Source organism: Anabrus simplex, chromosome 14, assembly GCF_040414725.1.
Source record: "Anabrus simplex isolate iqAnaSimp1 chromosome 14, ASM4041472v1, whole genome shotgun sequence".
In the NCBI taxonomy this organism is placed as follows: Eukaryota; Metazoa; Arthropoda; class Insecta; order Orthoptera; family Tettigoniidae; genus Anabrus; species Anabrus simplex.
In genome coordinates this window covers 96915294-96935101 of record NC_090278.1, presented here as the reverse complement: position 1 = coordinate 96935101, position 19808 = coordinate 96915294, and the positions used below count along the sequence as shown (strand labels likewise).

The 19808-nt window shown below is 40.4% G+C and overlaps 1 protein-coding gene across 4 annotated transcripts in view; it reads left to right on the top strand.

Moving 5' to 3' along the window:
• The window catches only part of LOC136885605 (gamma-tubulin complex component 3), a 309280-nt gene that overhangs the window by 227449 nt on the left and 62023 nt on the right, over window positions 1-19808 (top strand). For all 4 annotated transcript variants that reach the window (XM_067158277.2, XM_067158278.2, XM_067158280.2 and 1 more), the window contains 3 exons: window positions 5316-5504; window positions 7861-8076; window positions 18410-18546. In XM_067158277.2, the coding sequence (XP_067014378.2) occupies window positions 5316-5504; window positions 7861-8076; window positions 18410-18546 (542 nt within the window). The remainder of the gene's footprint in view (window positions 1-5315; window positions 5505-7860; window positions 8077-18409; window positions 18547-19808) is intronic.

Here is a 19808-nt window from a genome sequence, read left to right as displayed (position 1 = left end):
ATTGCTACCTTTGCTATTTCAATTCTTCGCTTTATTTCTTCTTTGGAACCACCAGAACTGTATAGTAAGGAGCCTAGATAACATACTGATGTACAACTTCACACCCTCCAATCTGTTTGGTATGTGGACTGTTGTTGTCCTTACAATCAACAATCATGACTTCGGTTTTCTGTCGATTTAGGCGTAATCCAATTTCTAAGCTTGCTTCCTCTAATGTCTTGATCAGCTCTGTCAACTCCTCTTCAGATTATGCTATCAAGGTGGTGTCATCAGCAAATCTCAAGTTGTTCATCTTGCATTCCCCAATGGAAAACCCTTTGTCCCAGCCATCTAATGCAGTTCTCATTGCATATTCACCATAGATATTGAAAAGTAATGGTGACAAGATACATCCCTGGCGAACTGCAGCCCTTGTACGAAACTGCTGAGACTGTTTGTTTTGAATCTTCACAGTGGCTGTATTTTCCTTATACAAGGACTTAAGATCAATCAAATGGAGTGGCAAACCCATGTCATCCAAAATTTTCCAAAGATGGTTCCATTTGGCAGTAACGAAGGCCTTTTGGTAGTTAATAAAGCTCAGGTATACCGGAGCATTGAATTCTCTAGCCTTTTCTATGATTTGTCTTAGGCTTAAGATCTGTTCTTGAGTGCCTTTTCCTTTCATGAATCCAGCCTGGACTTCAGGAATTTGATACTCTAGGAATGCCCGGTCTCTTGTGCAGGATATGAAGCATATAGGCCTAATACTCTATGGTTTTAATGCTTTACTTTTCGCGGCGAACTTGGCGGTATAATTGTCGTACTGTTACAGTTTTAATCATTGGAAGAAGGTTATTACAAGAAGCTGGCTGTGCTGGAAGTTGTCAAGGGGAAATGTGACATCCTTTTTTGACAACTTTAAAGATAACCTCTCAAATGATGATACACCGTCAACACATCCACACACAGAAGGAAATTTGCCGGTCACTATATTAAGTGGATTATCAGGCCAATGTACTGTTAGGAAATATTACATTTACTATAACATCTACGACTTTGATAACAGTTCTGCAAATAATTGATCTTAATATCCCATGCGTTGCTGCTGCACTGTGTAGTCGGGCACCATTTACTAACCAATGTATATAATCATATAAGAATTTGTTCTTTTTCGGAAAGGAATTGACTTCTTTTTGTTGCATGTTTCAATAAATGACTGATCATGTCAAGAATATAGTCAGCCTGTGTTGGGGTAATACGAAATCGCTCGCGAAATTACGTCGAAGTGAGGTTATGAAAATTAATCCTGTCTTTGTACGTTCTCTTATTGGATTCTTCATCACTGTCCTCACTTGATGCTAACAAAAGCTCACGTCGTAACGTGTTTATATCACTAGACCAAATTCTACGCTGAGAAACTAGTGTACATACTTGTTAACACATGAAAAGGGAATTATCTCTTTGCAAGATTTATGAAAACTTTTCACTTAATTTCTTTGCCCTTCGCATTTCTATACCAATGGAGGAACATAACAGGCTTGAAAAGTGAAAAGATTCCTAACTTTTCACTTTGCAAGCTAAATCTGAAAAGTGATGGTGGAACAAAATCTGAACTGAAAAGTGCAAAGTGAAAAGTTGCAAAGTTCATTCGTGGAACAGGCCCCTCATCACAGGGGTCCTGGGTTCGATTCCTGGCAGGTTTGGGAATTTTAACAGTCGGTGGTTAATTTTGCTGACACGGGGGCTGGGTGTATGTGTCGTCTTCATCATTTCATCCTCATCACGACGCGCAGGTCGCCTACGGGTGTCAAATCAAAAGACCTGCATCTGGCGAGCTGAACTTGTCTTCGGGCACTCCCAGGACTAAAAACCACACGCCATTTAATTTCATTTTTTGTTTCCCAATGTAGGGAGAAACAAAAACACATCCAGGACTTAGTACCTTTTAACACTCCATGAAAGAACTGACTACCCCGAATAAGCTCACGATTGTCCCAGATTTAATGCCTTTTAACACTAAAGAAGGGGTCTGTATAGGTGAGAACCGCCACAATATGGACTTCCGCCCATTTAGCAATTCACGATTCAATTGCACACCACCAGCTGTGTACACTACTTTATTTACAAACTATACACACATCAATAAACCACCATTTTGAACAGCTGCCTACTACAAAGAATAAGAAGACTACATCACATGCATGTCAGCCAACTACCAACCCAACAAAATTCATACTTGACTTAAAGCACTCGGCTAACAAGTCTTCCACACATTCTCGTTAAAACAACTCAACTCTACAGTCGAGACTGCCTCTTTGTATACATTGCCTGGCCAAGCTTCTAGAAGAATATGACACATATTTTCTTGTAATTTGGAGAGTCTCCAATAACCTCCTTACAATGAGTGGATTTTTCTATAACTTTCTAGTACCAAAGATACATTATTCTGTATCTTACAGTGTGTTGCACAATATTGCATTGGATTTATACATCATATATACAGGTAATATTGAGTTGCATACCATTAATTACGTGTTCTTACCTTAAACTCGTATTCATATACATAGAGCAGATGTTTCATGACATAACCTCACAAATAATAATCGTCTCTACATAACTACATAAATAATACTAATAGATGTAAACTACATAACCACACCTCACAAGTAATAATGATAATAATAATAATAATAATAAATCATTGCCATCGAGCTGGATATTTCAATTATTTACCCATGGGTTAGAGAATTGTTTCCAGTTATACTATACTGAGAGTCAAGTGAAGACCTTAGCGGTCCCTTTGATGTTAGTCAGACTTGTGTTCGGTGAAAAGGCTTCCGCAGGCCAAATAGTTCCCTAGGTTTGTTACTTGTTCCTGAAGTCAGGAGCTTTCTTCAGTTTGGTTAGATATTCTGGTGAACTGACTTGACGAATTAAAATTTTTTTCCCTGTATAAATATGGAAAATGTATCACAGGTTGTATGTTATTGGGGTTCGTTACCAAGTCTTATATTTCATACGTAGATGGCTATGAATAGTTATTGTTCTCAGTGGAGTATGTAGCAAAATAATAATTTAATATGATATTGATATCTTATTGCACTGTGTACTTAGTAAGCTTTGTTTGAGTTCATTCCATTGCTGATAAGTTTGCATATGTGCGACGTTGAAGATGGATCCAAGAAAACTGTTGGCAATACTGGCTGCAACACTATGTTCAGTATTCATAATGGCTGCCAGCTGTGAGCAAGACGTGTGTGATGCTGTGATGCTTGAGTCCCCTGTGAAATACTTTAAAGCTAACAAAAGTGGAGAAAAATTAAGTAGGAAATCTAAACCAAATTGTTTTAAACGTTCACAGTAGACTACGAGATGAGAATCCGCTGTGGATTGTAGAAGACATGGTGAAAAACACCGCGCAGCTGATCGGCATTTCTGTGTTCAGTGTTTACGCCGCTCGCGTGGAATTTAAACTCCACGCAAAATCAAGTCTCCAGCGAAAGGTCGATGGTTCGGCTTAGCACTTTCTGTAAATAAAACAGGAAGGACCTTAACATGGTATGGGGATAGGATTCTTGGCGTTTTCGATAATAATAAATTGTACTTTGCTTTATATTCGTAACCGCCCTCTACCGGCAGAAATGTTGTCATGAGGGGATCACGAGTTCTTTTTTACATTCTGAATGACGAGACTACAATATTTACAACATTCCTGGAAACGTTGTATTTTACAATCCCACTCACAGGTGGTTTTTTCAGCTTTTTGAACTGTGAGAAACTGCCACTGACAGTCGTTGCACGAGAGCGGAATTGTATACTTATGTTGTAAGTCTCCATGTGCCTCACACAAAATGCATTATGAAATAAAAATAAACCTTGCTTCTCTTGCCTCAGTATTCGTTGGTAATCTGTAGGTTTTACATGGTCAATAAAGCAATAAATAGGTATGGTACGTAATCAAAGTACAGCTATGTGAAAGAAAGTGATTTCGTTTGATGCTTCCTATTTCAGAATGAAGTACTTGTCAGATATATGCACGGCGTTAATGATAAGCTGGTTGAGGCGGAGATGGAGAATGGAGACGGGAAGGGGGAACGGGATGTTCCCACATGCGGAACGATACTTTTCCTAAGCTCTTGAGTTGAATTTCAGTATAGACCATTGCACTTGTATCAACCCTTAGTCATCTTGACTGGACACAATAGAACACTGAAAGAAATTTCTTTACTTCGATGAAGTGCAGGGACAGAGGATTCGGTATGAGATATTTGCAACACGCTGCTAAATACCCAGTGAAAATGGAGTTCCAGCCTTAGTGCCAGTCAGTGGCATGACGATCGCCCATCATCCCACCTTCTAGTACTTAATTCATGAGCTATTCTATGAATTTTACATAAATGTAGCTTAATGTCTTATCGTCTAATTATAATAGAACATGTTTTGTTCTGATTTTTTAAGAACATTTTCAGCTAAGGAAAGCGGACATTACAGAAAATGACATAAACAATTAAAATGTTGAGAGATGAAAAAATTGACTAAAAAGATCTGTTGTAAACTGTTAAAAGTTGAGAAAGCACATGAAAAAAGCATATTGATATTTAAGTCTGCAGAATTACATCAACTGACGAGACTTTTTTGTTGAGTCTTTTATATTCAAGGGGCAAGTTGCTGCGTTGTAGTGTATTTCTGGCAGGAGAGAGTTGGCACTAATTGACTAGAGTTGTGTTGGAATTCAACTTTCTGTGTTGACCAGGGAAACTCCTGCTACAATCAAACCTAAAGGGAGCACAGCAGGATTTCATGTTATAATGCTTCTCCTTAAACTAACACCTTCAGTGAAAGTGGTATGGGCATATGATGAGAATGAGAGGAGAGAGAGGGCCAGAGAAGTTAACAGGAAGACCCCCGAAAGAGGTGGACAGATTCAGTGTGGGAGTGCATAGAGAGGGGGGACGACGACGACGAGAAGATGAATTTAAAAAAGAAGAGTGGTGGAGGGACAGGCAGTGATGGATGTCCTTGATTCACAACCCGACCCGGGAAGCTGGAAACGAGGAAATGAAGATGATGATGATGATGCTGATGATGAATACAGTCTAGAACTGGAGTGAGGCATCGTAATAATAAACTTTGATTTCGATAGATGAGAAGAGAGCCTTTCTAGTATGTCCTGGTTTCTGTTCCTTTTTCTACAACTTGACTTGTAAATGTGTTTACACTGTTCTCCTATTTTTGATGTATAAATTTGTACCAAAAATGTTCTTGGATTGTTTTGATAATGCTCTGTGTTTTGTCCAGTAGTAGTTGAACTATTTACTTATAACTCTGTGTAGATAAAACTGTCGAGACCTCACCGGCGCATGGTGCTGAGATTGGCAGAACTGGGCTGGCTCCACAATCAACTGCGTCAGTTTTGTAACACTTCTGATGTGTCTCTGGGGCTCATGGAGAAGGGATTCCTGGCAGCCCTGCGCTCAGAACTCACCGAGTATTACAGACTCGTGGCTATGATTCAAGCTCAGGTAAGCAGCTCGTTCTGAATATTTGAAAATTAACTGCTCTTATGCTAGAACTCAATTCTTCCTTCTTTCTTTTCCCATTTTATTGCATGAATATCAAGTTTATAACCCTTGACATTTCATTGCGTTTGCTTTTGGAGTGCAATCATATAAGGAAAAAAGTCATAACTACAAATATCTAACTTACCTGGAACTGCTGGTTGTGCCAGATTTGTAATAGTGAAGACCATGATTTGATGTAGAAAGGGGACTTTGTGGTAGGCAAGCCATGGACGAAATAAAGCAGGCGTTTCCAGACATCAGTGATAGGTGAAGTGCAGGAATGAGTTACGTATGGAATCGGGTGACAAATTAAATAACCCCTGTGGGTGGGGGCGGTATCTCCTGCTTGTCATAAGAGGCTACTAAAAGGTGCTCTTAACTTGGTAGCATGGGTTGGCGACCGCAGGGCCCTCACGCAAGTCGTAGCATTGCTTCCACTTGTGCCTGTCCGACGTCCCTTGGTCAACTCTTGTTCTTTTCCAACCCCGACGTTATTAGAGCACTCGAGGCCTAGGGAATCTTTCTTTTTTATGCCCTTCATGGCCCTTGTCTTCCTTTGGTCAATACCTTCATTTTTCGAAGTGTCGGATCCCTTCCATTTCTTTTCTGATTAGTGTTATCTAGAGGATGGTTGCTCAGTTGTACTTCCTGTTAAAACAATAATCACCACCACAATTAAAGTAAAGGATGAGAAAGATTGAAGTAAATGGAAAACCAATATAGGTTGGAAAGATAACTGAGGAGACTGGAAAGAGATTTTACTGAGTGTGAGGGATTCAGTGTGTTCTGTATTTTGTACCGATATTGACTTATGCAGCAGGTATACAGTAGCACCCCATGGGGAACACAAAAATGGAGGATAAATTACAGAACAGGACAGTATAGAAACAAGGAAGCTAGAAATGGTAAGACCTGTCATGTCAGTGTGAAAAGTGTGTACAAAGGAAGTATGCATACAGAAACTACTGGGAAAGAGACCATAAGGAAGACCTACAAATAGGAAGATGGGGTCCAGTGGAGAAGAAGAGTGTAGAAAAGAGAGGAGGAAAGATGAAATATTGGGAGCAGAAGAAGTGGTGGAGGGACGGGTAGGCTGACAACAATGTCGCACGACATATGTATGTTTGGTAGATGCTGCTTGCAAATTATTCAGTCTTGCAGTATCGTGTAAAAAGTGTGTGAATAGTTGACTGTGGCTGTGTATTGCTGAAGAAATAATAATCAGTCTAAACAGTCTGACGGGCTGAACTTGTATCTTCAGATGTGGTCATATAAACTTTGACAAATCATTTGTGAAGGGCTATGACTGTTTGGACCAAATGCACACTCTAGGACTACTGTGTCTACACCACATCATGCAATATTAGCATTAAACCTTCTACTAGCCCCTGAATACCCTGCCTGTTGTGAGGCGACTAAAAGGGGTGACCAAGGGATGATAGAACTATAAGACTAGTTGCGATTAGTCCACTACGTGAGAAAGACTGCGGGTCCACGTTACTTGCGATTAGTACCACCCTGTGAGGAAGATTGTGGGGCTACGTTACCTAGGAGCAGAACACCATGGGTCTGGGCGTTGCCTGTGATTAATACCACCGTGGCAGGGGAGCGGGTGCTCCCTTGCATAGACTGGTATCTGACGGGAATAAATGGCGAGCGCTGCGCAGAAATGGGTTGGTTCCACTGTATTCAGAGTGGGTCTGCGTTACCTATGAGTGACCTGACTATATGGGGAACACAGTGGGTCTGTGTTGTCTGTGGGTGTACATTGCGTATTATCAGTACCACTATGTGAGCAACAAGAATATACGTGGCCTGTGATTAGTACTCCTATGTGAGGAACACCGTGGTTCTGCTTTACCAGTGGGGGGCCGGAGACCTCGATTTTAGACAACAAGCATCGTCCCAGAAAATAAGGTATTGTGATCTACTGATTGTTTTGGTTTCACAATCATTTTTCCATCATCACTTGTTTTATTTTCTAGTCAGTGGATACATTTCTAAGTTTTAATTATTGTCTCATTTTGTTGCACTTGGTACCATTAGGGGGCGATGACCTAGCTGTTAGGCCCCTTTAAACAACAAACATAATCGTCCAACTTTTTACTGTCTCATATTACCACAAAATACTTCCAATCTCTTAAATTTCAAATAAAACTTGTATCATTCCTTCATCACTACTATCTCCATCTCTGCATTGTCATTTATTACTAGAAAGGAGAACCGGTCATGTGGTCAAAGTAGAAATAATACATACATGAGAATGGATGTGTGTTCTTTGTGTGCTGCCTTTGACTCGTACGAAAGCTATTTACAGGTTCAGAAGCAGATCCAGGAGACCGTAGAGTCGCCGCTCACGCTCAGGAAGCTGCAGGTTTGGGCGCTGGAGCCTATGTTCCGTCTCAAGTGGCTCGTGGACATCGTCACCGCTTGCTCGGGACGCAAGGCGGGAGCGCTTGCCAGCTGCATACACGGCTATCTCCAGCACGGCAACCCCGCAGTCCGCGCCGCGGTCAGACACCTGCTCTCCATGGTAAGTCGCATCAAACTTAGTGAACACCATGTTTCAGTAACAGTTGCTTGACTTGTACTGAACTTGTTAGTAATCTCCTGCACTTCTTCAGAAGGATGTAACAAAATAAAGACAGCCGAGCCCAGATTTCCATGCAAATATGTTTTTAAATAAGCTAGTTACACTTCTCAAACTTTGCAAATATTCGTTGTATGGCTTAACAATTCCAAATAACCGGTTTTTTTTTTTCTCTCTGCTTGTTTGCAAGATTTGGCCTTTTTAAGAGAAAAGTCATGCATAATGCATATTTTGAAGATTTTGGATTTAACAGTGAATATTTGGACGTTTAATATTGCATAATGACTTTTCTTCTGACTTTGGTGCATATATAATGTTAACTTGCACGGTAGTGCCTTTGTGAATGTTGGTTTGCAGAATTAGGGAGCATTATTCACGTTATACAGTATGTCTATTACTGAGAGCTGGAGAGAATGTATTCCTGGCATCCTATGTTATAACCAAAGTTGGTACATATGTAGAGGTTCTATAAACCAACTAACCAAAAATTTTCTTATCTGTTGCTTGAGTAAACATTGATGCAACCCGGAACTCCCCACATCGATCTCTGTAATTCTTAGGAATAAGGTGTCCCAGTTATACATTCCTATAAATTGAACCTTAAATTGTGCATTACTCATTGACACCTCATTTGTTCATCTGTTAGGCGAACAAAACAAAACTTGTATCACACTTCTGTGACTCCGCATTACTAAGATAACAGCTTACAAACCTTAGTTTTCTGCACTGAACCCTCTTCTGTTGTTATCCTGGAATTTCCTACCTGGAACTCTCACTCGTCGCACATCTTTGTTATTGCAGCAGGCATTCGTTACCACTTATTGAGGACATGCAAGTGTTTCTGCAATCATAGCACGGAGAAGTAGCTGTGGCAGCTACAGATAGGTTGAAGAGCGTGATCCATTTAACCTTTTAAGTGTTGAGTGACTCTTTGGTATCTCTGTGCTGAGTTTTTTCATTCGAATGTAAAAAAAATTTTAACTTACCAGTGGGGTGATTAGCTTAAAATGTTTATAAATGCTGGTGGTTTATAAATCTAAATGCAAATGAAAAGAGCCTACACTTATGTGTCCATTGCGTGCATTATATTTATATAGAGTAAACAGCCGAAAATATTTCCTAAAATCTGTAGGCAACTAACACATGTAACTTCTTAGAAGTATATAAGTTGATATATTAAAATACTTTCCCAACCTGGAATGTGGTGATAGTTAAATGTTTTCTACTGGTTGTTTGTGATGCCGACTTGTTCAACTATCTGCACCAACTCCACTGGCACAAAAGTTTAAAAATCAATGATTTTTGGGTTGTCATCAAATACTACTTGGCCCTCACAGCCTGTCAGTTACCTGAAACTCTGAAGAAAAGTAATCCATCCGTCATGAAATTGGCGATAAAATAGCTTTTGTACTCGCCGTATTTTTCTTCTTTCGTTTAGAAGGAGGTTCTGTTTCTCTCTCACAGTATTTTTGGCATTCTATCACTCTCACTTTCAAAATAGCTTAACAGTTCCTTAAAATGATTATCTCCATCACTTTCCGCTGTGGGTAACAACTGAAAGATTCTGTGATCCGAAATAACATCGCTGCAAGAGGAACTAAATTGTTGTTCCGCCATGTTTGTTTACATCAGACGAACTCCACAGACTTCTACAAAAAGCTCTGTAAGTTATTTTCCGAAGCTGTAAACTCGGATCACTTAGTTCTACATAATGCCCAACAGATGGCAGAGCATGTCAGAGGTCAAATTCGCACTCGAAAGTGAACCGGGAAACTAAAAAAAAATTTAAATTCTCGCGCACCGTCTATAGATGGACATAGCACTTGTGGACCGGCCCCGTCAGCCCGTCTATAGGCGGGCGTAGCACTCATCGAGTTAAATCCTGATATTGAATTCGTCAAGCTTATACAATTATAAGCTATAAATTTCATTTGTGTTGCGTATTAAAGTGCAATTATAAGAAATAAATTGACAAGAGAGTTGACCTTTTCAATACAATATATCTAGTAAATAATATTAAATCAGTCTTGCAACTAGTTTCAGGGACTTAGTGGTCATCGTCAGCCAAAATAAAATAAAACGAATTATGTGATAGCTAAAATATATGTATACAAGACAAAGACCATGTTGCAGGAATTTTAATAGTAGCATGTACCCGCGGCTTTGCCCGCGTTTATTAATTCAACCGTTACATATTTTAAAACTATTTATTTAAAGCAAAATAAAGCATTATACAAGGTGAACAGAAAATGCCACACGTGGAGGTCGGCATGTGGTTCCTCGTTGAAATTCACGACAAAAGTTTATCTTAATACCAACATAAATGATCTTTTATTGGACATTATAAATTTTCCAGCTAACTCATTCCTGGTTGCTAGCGTTTTGCCCCCGTGTGCTATGTTTGGCTCATCAGTTGGTACATAGCACACCCACCAAGACGCTGGCTAGTGCATACCGTGGAGGCCACTGTGTAGGCTACTTGGAGCCTCCGGGAGTGCCAATGCTCTGAGAGACTTTGTCTCATTACCAAAACATTGATGCCTGCTTGCCCATCAAATGATATGGATGTTGGATCCCATAGGGAACCTGAGATATTTGTCCGAATGAGTAAATTTATAATACCAACATAAATGGTCCTTTATTGGACATTATAAACCAGGAATGAGTTAGCTGGAAAATTTATAATGTCCAATAAAGAACCATTTATGTTGGTATTATAAATTTACTTGCTTACTTATCCGGCGCTACAGCCCTGTGTGAGCCTTGGCCTCTTCTATGATAGTCTGCTATCTACTTCGATCCTGAGCAGCTGGTCTCCATGGGCAGATATTCATTGCCCTCAGGTCGGCTTCACCTTCATTGCTCCATCTATTATGGAGTCTTCCTTGTCGCTGTCTTTTATCTATTCGGGATTTAACTACTTTTCTTGGCATTTGATCTTCCTCCATTCTTTCCACATCGCCAAGCCATCACAGTTTCTGTGCCTTAATAAATCTAACTATATCTAATATGTTCTGTATTTCAGCATTTGTCCTTATCCTCCAACCATTCTGGTCTTGAATTGGGCCATATATTCGTCTAATCTAGCAAATATTTCAGGTTCCCTATGGGAATCAACATCCATATCAAAAGTTTATCTTGCAAAACCTAGTCCCACCAATAGGTTTAATAGAAATGCAAGTTAAGAAACGAGGCTCTGGCAATGCTGTAATGGCGTGCAGCATGGTCAAGCACAGGTCGCATGAACTCGGAGCTATGCCGAGCTGTCTCATTAGCTCGGTGAGACGAGGTAATGCCATAAATGCCGGTTGTGCGGACGCGCCGATGTTCGTCGCGTTAGTGCCATTCCCCCCCCCAGTTAATGTTTCAAATTGTATAAAAGTACACCTCCGCCAAGCAATAAACTATGTTCTGTCTTACCGTTACAGTTACCTTAATTTAAACATTCAAACATAACAGGAACGTCTTGCAGATGTAAACGGCCACTTTGTTTCGTTCATGGCACAAATAAAACCAATACGTAGAACATAATAGTGGATACAATAACATCGTCTCTAATGTGGAACAAGGAAACACAGTTCAGTACAGTAGGTAGGCTACACTGCATTGCCCATTATGCTACGCATAATAATTCCATAGTGTACGTGTGACGTCCAGTCTTATGTTCACAGAGCTAGTACGTACACTTTCGAGCAACGTTCACTTCACAGCAGATGTTCAAAGTGACCACCTTGCATTTGCAAACACTTTGCCACTCGCTGGAGCATACTTTGCCAGACCCTACGCAACACATCTGCATCCGCCATTGCCGATGCAGCATGCACGCAAGCTATTAAGTCTTGTACATCCATGGGTGGAGTACTATAAACATGTTCCTTTTAAGTATCCCCACAAATAAAAATCTAGTGGATTATGTCTGGGGAACGTTGGAACATTGGACCTCCACCACCAATCCATTTCTCTGGAAATGTTTCATTTAACCAGTTACGCAGGCTGATGATGACCTATTACTAGGTCGAAACTAGTCCCTATGTAATTTTCATTTTGTATTGAAAAGGTGGACCAATAATAATATATTATTTTACTCTATTGTAATCACAGTTCAATACGGATCTATCATTATGAAACTTATTTCTTTTAAGTATTTGTATTACTCAAATGTATTTATAACTAAATTGTATTTGATACAAATTTAAGATGCACGTAATACTCGCGTTTATACATCAAAATAATTAAAATAGTCTAAAACAAAATTCATAATTTTTCGCAACAATTCGGCGAACGTTTTTTCCAACCTGAAAATAAAAATGAACGTATTAAGTTAATTGTCATTAATTTGAGTATTAAAGTTAAAATATTACACTTGCAAAAAATTATCGCTTTGTTGTGAAGTGCAGACTTACCGGTACGCAATTTATTCCAAATCTTCGGTGTCGCTATCGCAGGTTTCGCTATCTGATGCGCCGTCCTCGCCTCTGTTAATACCAGTATCAGATTCTTCGTCTCCCTGCCACACTGCGTCATCTTCGGAACTGTCTAATGCATTCGAAATCCCATTCCTTTTGAAGCTCTTGGAGACTAGTTCAGGTGGTATAAGATCCCAACTCTTCTTCACCCACGAGCATAACAAGTCCAAGGGTGGACGCCTCATATTTCCAGCGGGCGTCAATTGCTGATCGCCACTCATCATCCACTCGTTGTAAAATCGATGTAAGTGGTCTTTAAAGGGTTTATTAACACATACATCTAGTGGCTGCAAAGCAGATATTAGGCCACCAGGAATGACTATCTGTCGTGTCTTATTTGTAGTGAGAATTTGCTTCACTTCGTTCACGAGGTGACCTCGGAAACTATCTAAAACAAGCAGAGCTGGTTGTTTTAGTAGTGCACCAGGTCTTCTATTCCACACAGTTTTAACCCAGTCCAGCATGAGTTCTACGTCCATCCAACCCTTTGGTTGAACTCGTACATGAATTCCACGGGGAAACTGTATATTCTTAGGCATCGTTTTCCTCTTGAAAATGATGTAAGGCGGCAACTTTCTCCCGTCAGCTGTAATGGCTAGCATTGCCGTGCATCGCAACTTCTCACTGCCGCTGGTTTTCATTAATACACTCCGTGATCCTTTTAGCGCAATAGTGCTGTTGCGAGGCATATCAAAAAAGATTGGAGTCTGATCGGCATTACCGATTTGAGAAAGCAAGTACGAAGTTTCCTTGCGCAAACGTATGACAAATCGGTGAAAATTTACAATCTTGTCCGTGTAATCAGCTGGCAACTTTTGGCTTAGTGTTGTTCTCCTTCGCACTGACAGATTGTGTCGTCGCATTAACCCCTTAATCCACCCACGAGTCGCCTTAAACTGAGTTACCGGTATGTTGTGTTTGCGCGCTACCTCCTGTCCCTTAATTTGTAACATTTCATATGATACACTGCAGCCATTGTTACGTATTTCACTGACGTACCTAAACACTTCTTCGTCAATTATAGGAAACTTCCCTGTTTTAGGACCTCTAAACGCGCGTCTAGAAGGGTTTGTGCTTTTTAGCTTGTTTTTTACTTTCCGCCAGTCACACACCAACTTTTCACTCACAGAAAATTTTCTTTCTGCAGCTCTGTTCCCGTGCTGTTCAGCGAAGGCAATTACGCTTAGCTTGAAGCCCGCAGAATAGTTTCTATATTTACCCATAATCGCTTATAAATGCTTCACACGTTAATGTTTTGCGATATAAATGACTTTCCGTAATTGTTCACTATTAAAACAAATTATTTCTGCAAACACCCAAAACACAAATTAAAAACTTAAATTCTCACGCACACATGTCTACAGTAATCACGTAAATCTGAAACAAATAAAAGCATCTGTGATCTGTCCATTCCAGAGCAGCCAATACTGTTAGGCAGCAAGGAAGCATGCAACAATTTATCAGTTTAGCTCGTTGGTTGCGACACACTACTGCGCTTGCGCAAAGCTCGCAAACCAGAGCTCTAGCTAGCGCGGTGTAGATCTACTGTATAGTTGTTGACTGTATTCCGAGACGTCAGTAACAAACATTCATTTTTTTCAATTTCTTTTAAACATACGGTAATTAGGTTAATATTTCTTCCCAGTTATTGATGATTTTACATTACATTACTGACGAGTTTATAAAATAAAACTTTAATAGCATTGGATAATAATTATCTTGACTGCTTGGATAAAAGTTTTCATCCCATGCCCGGACACTTATGACGTATGAGACATCATAAATAATTCGGCTGAATAATTCCGTGGAAATTTGCGTTATCGTCTTGGATTTCACTTGGTGCGCAATAACACAGGAGCCGGCCCCATGGTGTAGGGGTAGCGTGCTTGCCTCTTACACGGAGGCCTCGGGTTCAATTCACGGCCGGGTCAGGGAATTTTACCTGTATCTGAGGGCTGGTTCGAGGTCCATTCAACCTACCTAGCCGGTATTTCCTGGCGACGTTGCCGATAAGCGATAACTTACAGCCTTACGTATTTCAAATGGGAACTCATAATATGTAGGTGGTGAATAAATAGTACACTGTCTCGCGACCACTTTGTCAAACTGCCGATAGTCTACCTGTAAGCCATGCGTCGTACATATACCGGTATTATTTATTTATACGTTGTGCAACATGTCGCAAACGTGACTGTGTTGCCAAATTGCCCATAAACCATACACGTATTTAAATTGCGCATTCATGTGCAACTTACGTTGCAGTTCCATTTACCTTTTAACCAGATTAGTGAACAAAATTTGGATGTGCGACGATTATGTAATTAAAGGTTTAAAGTCCGATTTTTGTATTGAAAATAAAGGATGCGACGATTACACGGTGGGGACGATTATGCCGTGAAATATGGTAAGAAGGATACTTTGGCATCATACACTTAACATTAAAATCGTGCACTACAGAAAGACATGTTTCATTTCATTCCCACTTCCAGTTTTTGAGAGAGAGGTTACCTGCCATTTTGCCTGTCTCTAAGTGATTCATTGTTGTGGTTTGGTTATTACACGTAGAGTAGTTCAATGAGAAATTCACACGTGTAGAGAAAGATACCCCTGCCTTTGAAATGTGCTGTAATTTGTAAATTTTCTTCTTGCTGTAGTTTTTAGGTGTTATGTTTTTTGTTATTTATTGCTGTAATTTTTTTTACCTTCTAAGAGTACCAGCGCAACAAAAAGAAGATATGGCCGTTGGTTGGGGCGTAGGTTACTACGCCATCCTCTGCCTGCCGTAAAAGGCCACTGAAAGGGGTAACCCTGGGCTGTAAACTTGAGATCGTGGGTCTCCTAACTATGCCTGACATAGCTTCCACGTACTTCTACCAGCTTCACCACTGTCACCTTTCAATTGGACCTCACTTAGTCAACCCTTGTAGTCTTCCAATCCTGCCAGTATTTGCCTTGCGAGACCTAGGGAGTGGATTTGGCCCGGTTTTACGACCAAATGTCTTTCATGATACGAACTCTGTGTAGAAGGATGCGTTTCTGCAGTGGTTGCAGTGAGATGTGTGCTGTGTGTAATTTGAAGATCTGCAAGTGAACCCTATGAAATAAATAATATATTATTAATTTTATGGTCGAATAACTACTTTCAAGTTTTCGGAGACGCCGAGGTGACGTAATTCTGCCTCGTAGTTGTTGTTTTACTTGCCAGTAAATCTACCACCTTGAGGCTTTGTACCTGAGCACATTGAAATTCTTCTTGTTTCGTATAGGCCAGCTAAGGACCACGACATTAAACTATTACATTTTGGAATGGGCCTTGATGTTTGCCCAGTAGTTGCGCATCCTCAGGCTGTGTTGCTCCTTCCTCTCCTTTGTCCAGAGGGCGCCAGTCTTCTTCGTTGGTAGTCTGTCCTGGAACTCCTTATGTTTAAGTATCTTCCTGAGTGTTGTCCGATCCTTTAAGTTTCCTTCTATTATTACCAGTTCCTGTAGATCTTTATCCACTTCCATCAACCATGGTGACTTGGTCTTCCTATTTTCCCAGTAGCTGAGAATCCGGTTGGTCAACCTGGTCGGATGCATCCTATAGATGTGCCCATTGAATGCTAGGCGTCTCTTCCTTGCTACATTCGTTATTCTTTCATAGTACTCGTAGAGCTCTTGGTTAGGCAGTCTTCTATAATTGTCACCTGCCTTGACTGGTCCCAGAATCTTCCTCATTATCTTTCTTTCCCGGATTTCAAGTTTTTCCCATAAGTCCCTTCCTGTTAAGTGTTAACATTCTGAAGCATATAAGACTTCAGGGCGGATGACTGTCCGGTAGTGCTTCATCTTAGTATTACGAGAGACACTTTTTATTATAGGTATTCTTCGTCAGTTGGTAGGCCATTTCAAGCCTGTTAACTCGAGTTGACAAAGCTGTTCCTTCAGTGAGATTAGATTCCAACCATTCTCGCAAGTACTTAAACCTCTTGGTTTTCCTGATCTCTCCCTGTTCCAGATGCAATGTACAAGGGGATTCACTGATGTTCGTGATGAATTGTGTTTTTTCAAGAGACACATAGCCCAACCTTTGCTGCTTGTTGTCTGAGAACATTTAGTTGTTTCACTGAAGTTTCTGTTGAATTAGATATAATGGCCAGGTCATCGGCAAACGCCAGACAGTCAACGTTGAGCTCATTGCGCTTATGTCCCAGATAAAATTATTATTATTATTATTATTACACGACACAAGTAGAAGATACGCCCATTGGTTCGGGCATAGGATATGTCCACGGTTTCCCCTGACTGTCGTAAGAGGCCACTGAAAAGGGTACACCTAGGCTCTAGACTTGAGACTAGAAGACCCCTAGCCATGTCTAGCATTACTTCCACATAGGCCTACTTCTACCAGCTTCACTACTTTCAGCACTTTCATCTTAGTATTATTGAATTCATCTATTTATGATTATTTTGTATTTTGCACTATTCGTGCTTTAAATCTTTCTCTTCTGTTGTTATCCCTTAACACGTCCTCTTAATGTGCATTATGAATCGCCTTATTTATTTACCATTATTTACCCATCATTTTCACTTTGCATGCCTTCTCAAAGTGATATTCCAGTACACAGTAACTTCTGTCGGGGACTTAAAATGGCTTCCTACGCCATGGACCTGCAATGGCTTCCTTGACTTGTATTACCTATCTAATTCTGCCTAGCGACAGTGAATCTATGCATTTAATCTTAACGATGGCAAGTTTTCCAACGATTTTTCGTTCATAATTTGCCAACAAAAGCGAAAATGAAAAATCCGGCTTCGAGGAGCATTTGTACCCCCTTCCATCTACCTATGCTCAAAATTTCAGATCTCTGTGTGCCGTAGATTTAGCTGGGCATCACGCACACATACACACACAGACAAATGCTTCCTTTTATTATCATAGATTTTAATGTTATAATTATTCCTGCAACATTGTCTTTGTCTTGTATACATACGTTTTAGTTATCACATGATCTGTTTCATTTTTATTTGGCTGAAGATGACCACTAAGTGGCTGAAACTAGTCCCAAGACTGATGTAATATCATTTACTTGTCAATTTATTTCTTATAAGCTTATAAAAGATGTATTGTGGTGAAAATGCAAAAGACGTGCAATTTGACCTCGCTTTTCCCAAATGTCTTCATTTATGTATGCAGCTGTCACCTTTGGTGAGGTAGGAAGATCATTTTCAGTGCTTAAGAATGTGCTGACATATAAATGGATGAGCTTAAATCTAGACAGTTTGGAGAAATGAATTGTACATTGTTCCAAAAGGAACTGAATTTTAATATTGGATGAATACATGCATATTTTGAGATTTGATAATGCATGGAAATCCGGGCTCTAATGATAACACTAGGTGGATACTGTAAGCCTACAACTGCTGTGTACAAAAATCATGGACAGCAGCGACTTGTGGGTAGAGTACACATAAATAAAAGCATAAGTCCAAAATATTTTGCTGCAGCCTTCAGCAGTGGAGGATAGAATGATTATTGTGAGGGTAGCGTTGAGCACTAGAGGGCGAGAGGATGGACACCTTAACTGATGCAGGTGCTGCAGTGGCAACAGAGCCATTAACGGTGTTTGAGGTTTGGTGGTCAGCAGCTGCCTGATCATTTCATAGTTTAAGTCCCCATCTTCCCACCTTCTTTTTCTATAGCTGGACATCAGGGGGTGCTCAGCTCTCCTGCCTTTCTCTTATTCTGTCCTCCACTATGAAAGGGTGTTTTGTGTGTCGCTGCACTCCTTATGCACATGTTAGTGTTTTTACAATATTGTTGTGTGCAGGTGTGCAAGCCAGTGTACATGATGCTGAGCCGCTGGATGCTGGACGGCGAGCTGGAGGATCCGTTTGGAGAGTTCTTCATTGTCGCAGACGCAGAAATTAAGGGAGACCGCCTGTGGCATGAAAAATATAAAGTGCAGTAAGTATTGTCCTCTCGTGCCTAATAAATTTCCTCTGCGAGCTATTTGAAAGGATGGTGAATCATCTTGTGTGGGCCACGGAACAGAGATCTCTTGACTAACTACTGGTGTGGTTTTCGCTCTTATCATTTCTCCAGAAGGAGCACCTAATCGCCATAGTGTTTTTATTCTTTTAAGCTGGAAAAAGCTTATGATACTACCTGGTGGTACTGGATTATTTTGGATTAAAAAATGAAATGGTGTATGGCTTTTAGTGCCGGGAGGTCAGAGGACAAGTTTGGCTCGCCAGATGTAGGATTTTGGAGTAATTTACCAGTGTTTATTTAGATCCTCATGTCCCTCTATTTTTGCATGTCTGAGTAAGCGATGCTTTTTCTCTATCACATTCAGGAAAATAGAGTACCGCAGGGATCTGTGCTGCGCTGTTCGCAGTTGCCATCAACGGCATAGTTACAGCCGCTGGGCCTGCATTCATTCCATTGCTGTTTGTAAAGAATTAGCTCTACATTTCAGCTCCAGAAGGGTGGCGTTGGCTGGGAGACAGCTACAGCAGGCTATTAACTGAATCAACACATGGGCTTTGCAACATGCTTTTAGATTTTCGGTGGCAAAAACCTCGGTTGTACACTTGTCAGCATCGGCTTGTGCATCCTGTACCAGAGCTCCGTTTGCGAAGCTGTCTTACAGTCTTAATACAATAATTTTAGTTTTATTTTTTAAATAGTTTTCAAATTCCTCACAATAATTAGTTTTGTTTAATTTTAAATTTCTTTTCCACTTAATTTGTTCAGAGATGGTGATTACCTAGTTGTACTTTTTATCAAAACAAGAATCACCACCACCTGAAATGAAACGGCGTATGGCTTTTTTAGTGCCGGGAGTGTCTGAGGACATCTTTGGCTTGTCAGGTGAAGGTCTTTTGATTTGACACTCGTGGGTCACCTGCACGTCGTGATGAGGATGAAATGATGAAAACGATGCATGTGTACACCTAGCCCCCGTCCCAGCGGAATTAACGGATGATGGTTAAAATTCCCGACTGTGCCGGGAATTAAACCCGGGAATCCTGTGACCAAAGGCCGGCACGTTAACTACTTAGCCATGGAGCCGGACACCACCACCTTAATTAAGGCTACGGCCGCAACCTTCCCAATCTAGCCCTTTCCCATCCTTCCGTCACTGAAAATCTTAGATGTGTACTTGCATCTAATCACTAGCTTATTAAAAATTAATTTATGATGTTATTTTACTGGGGAGATTT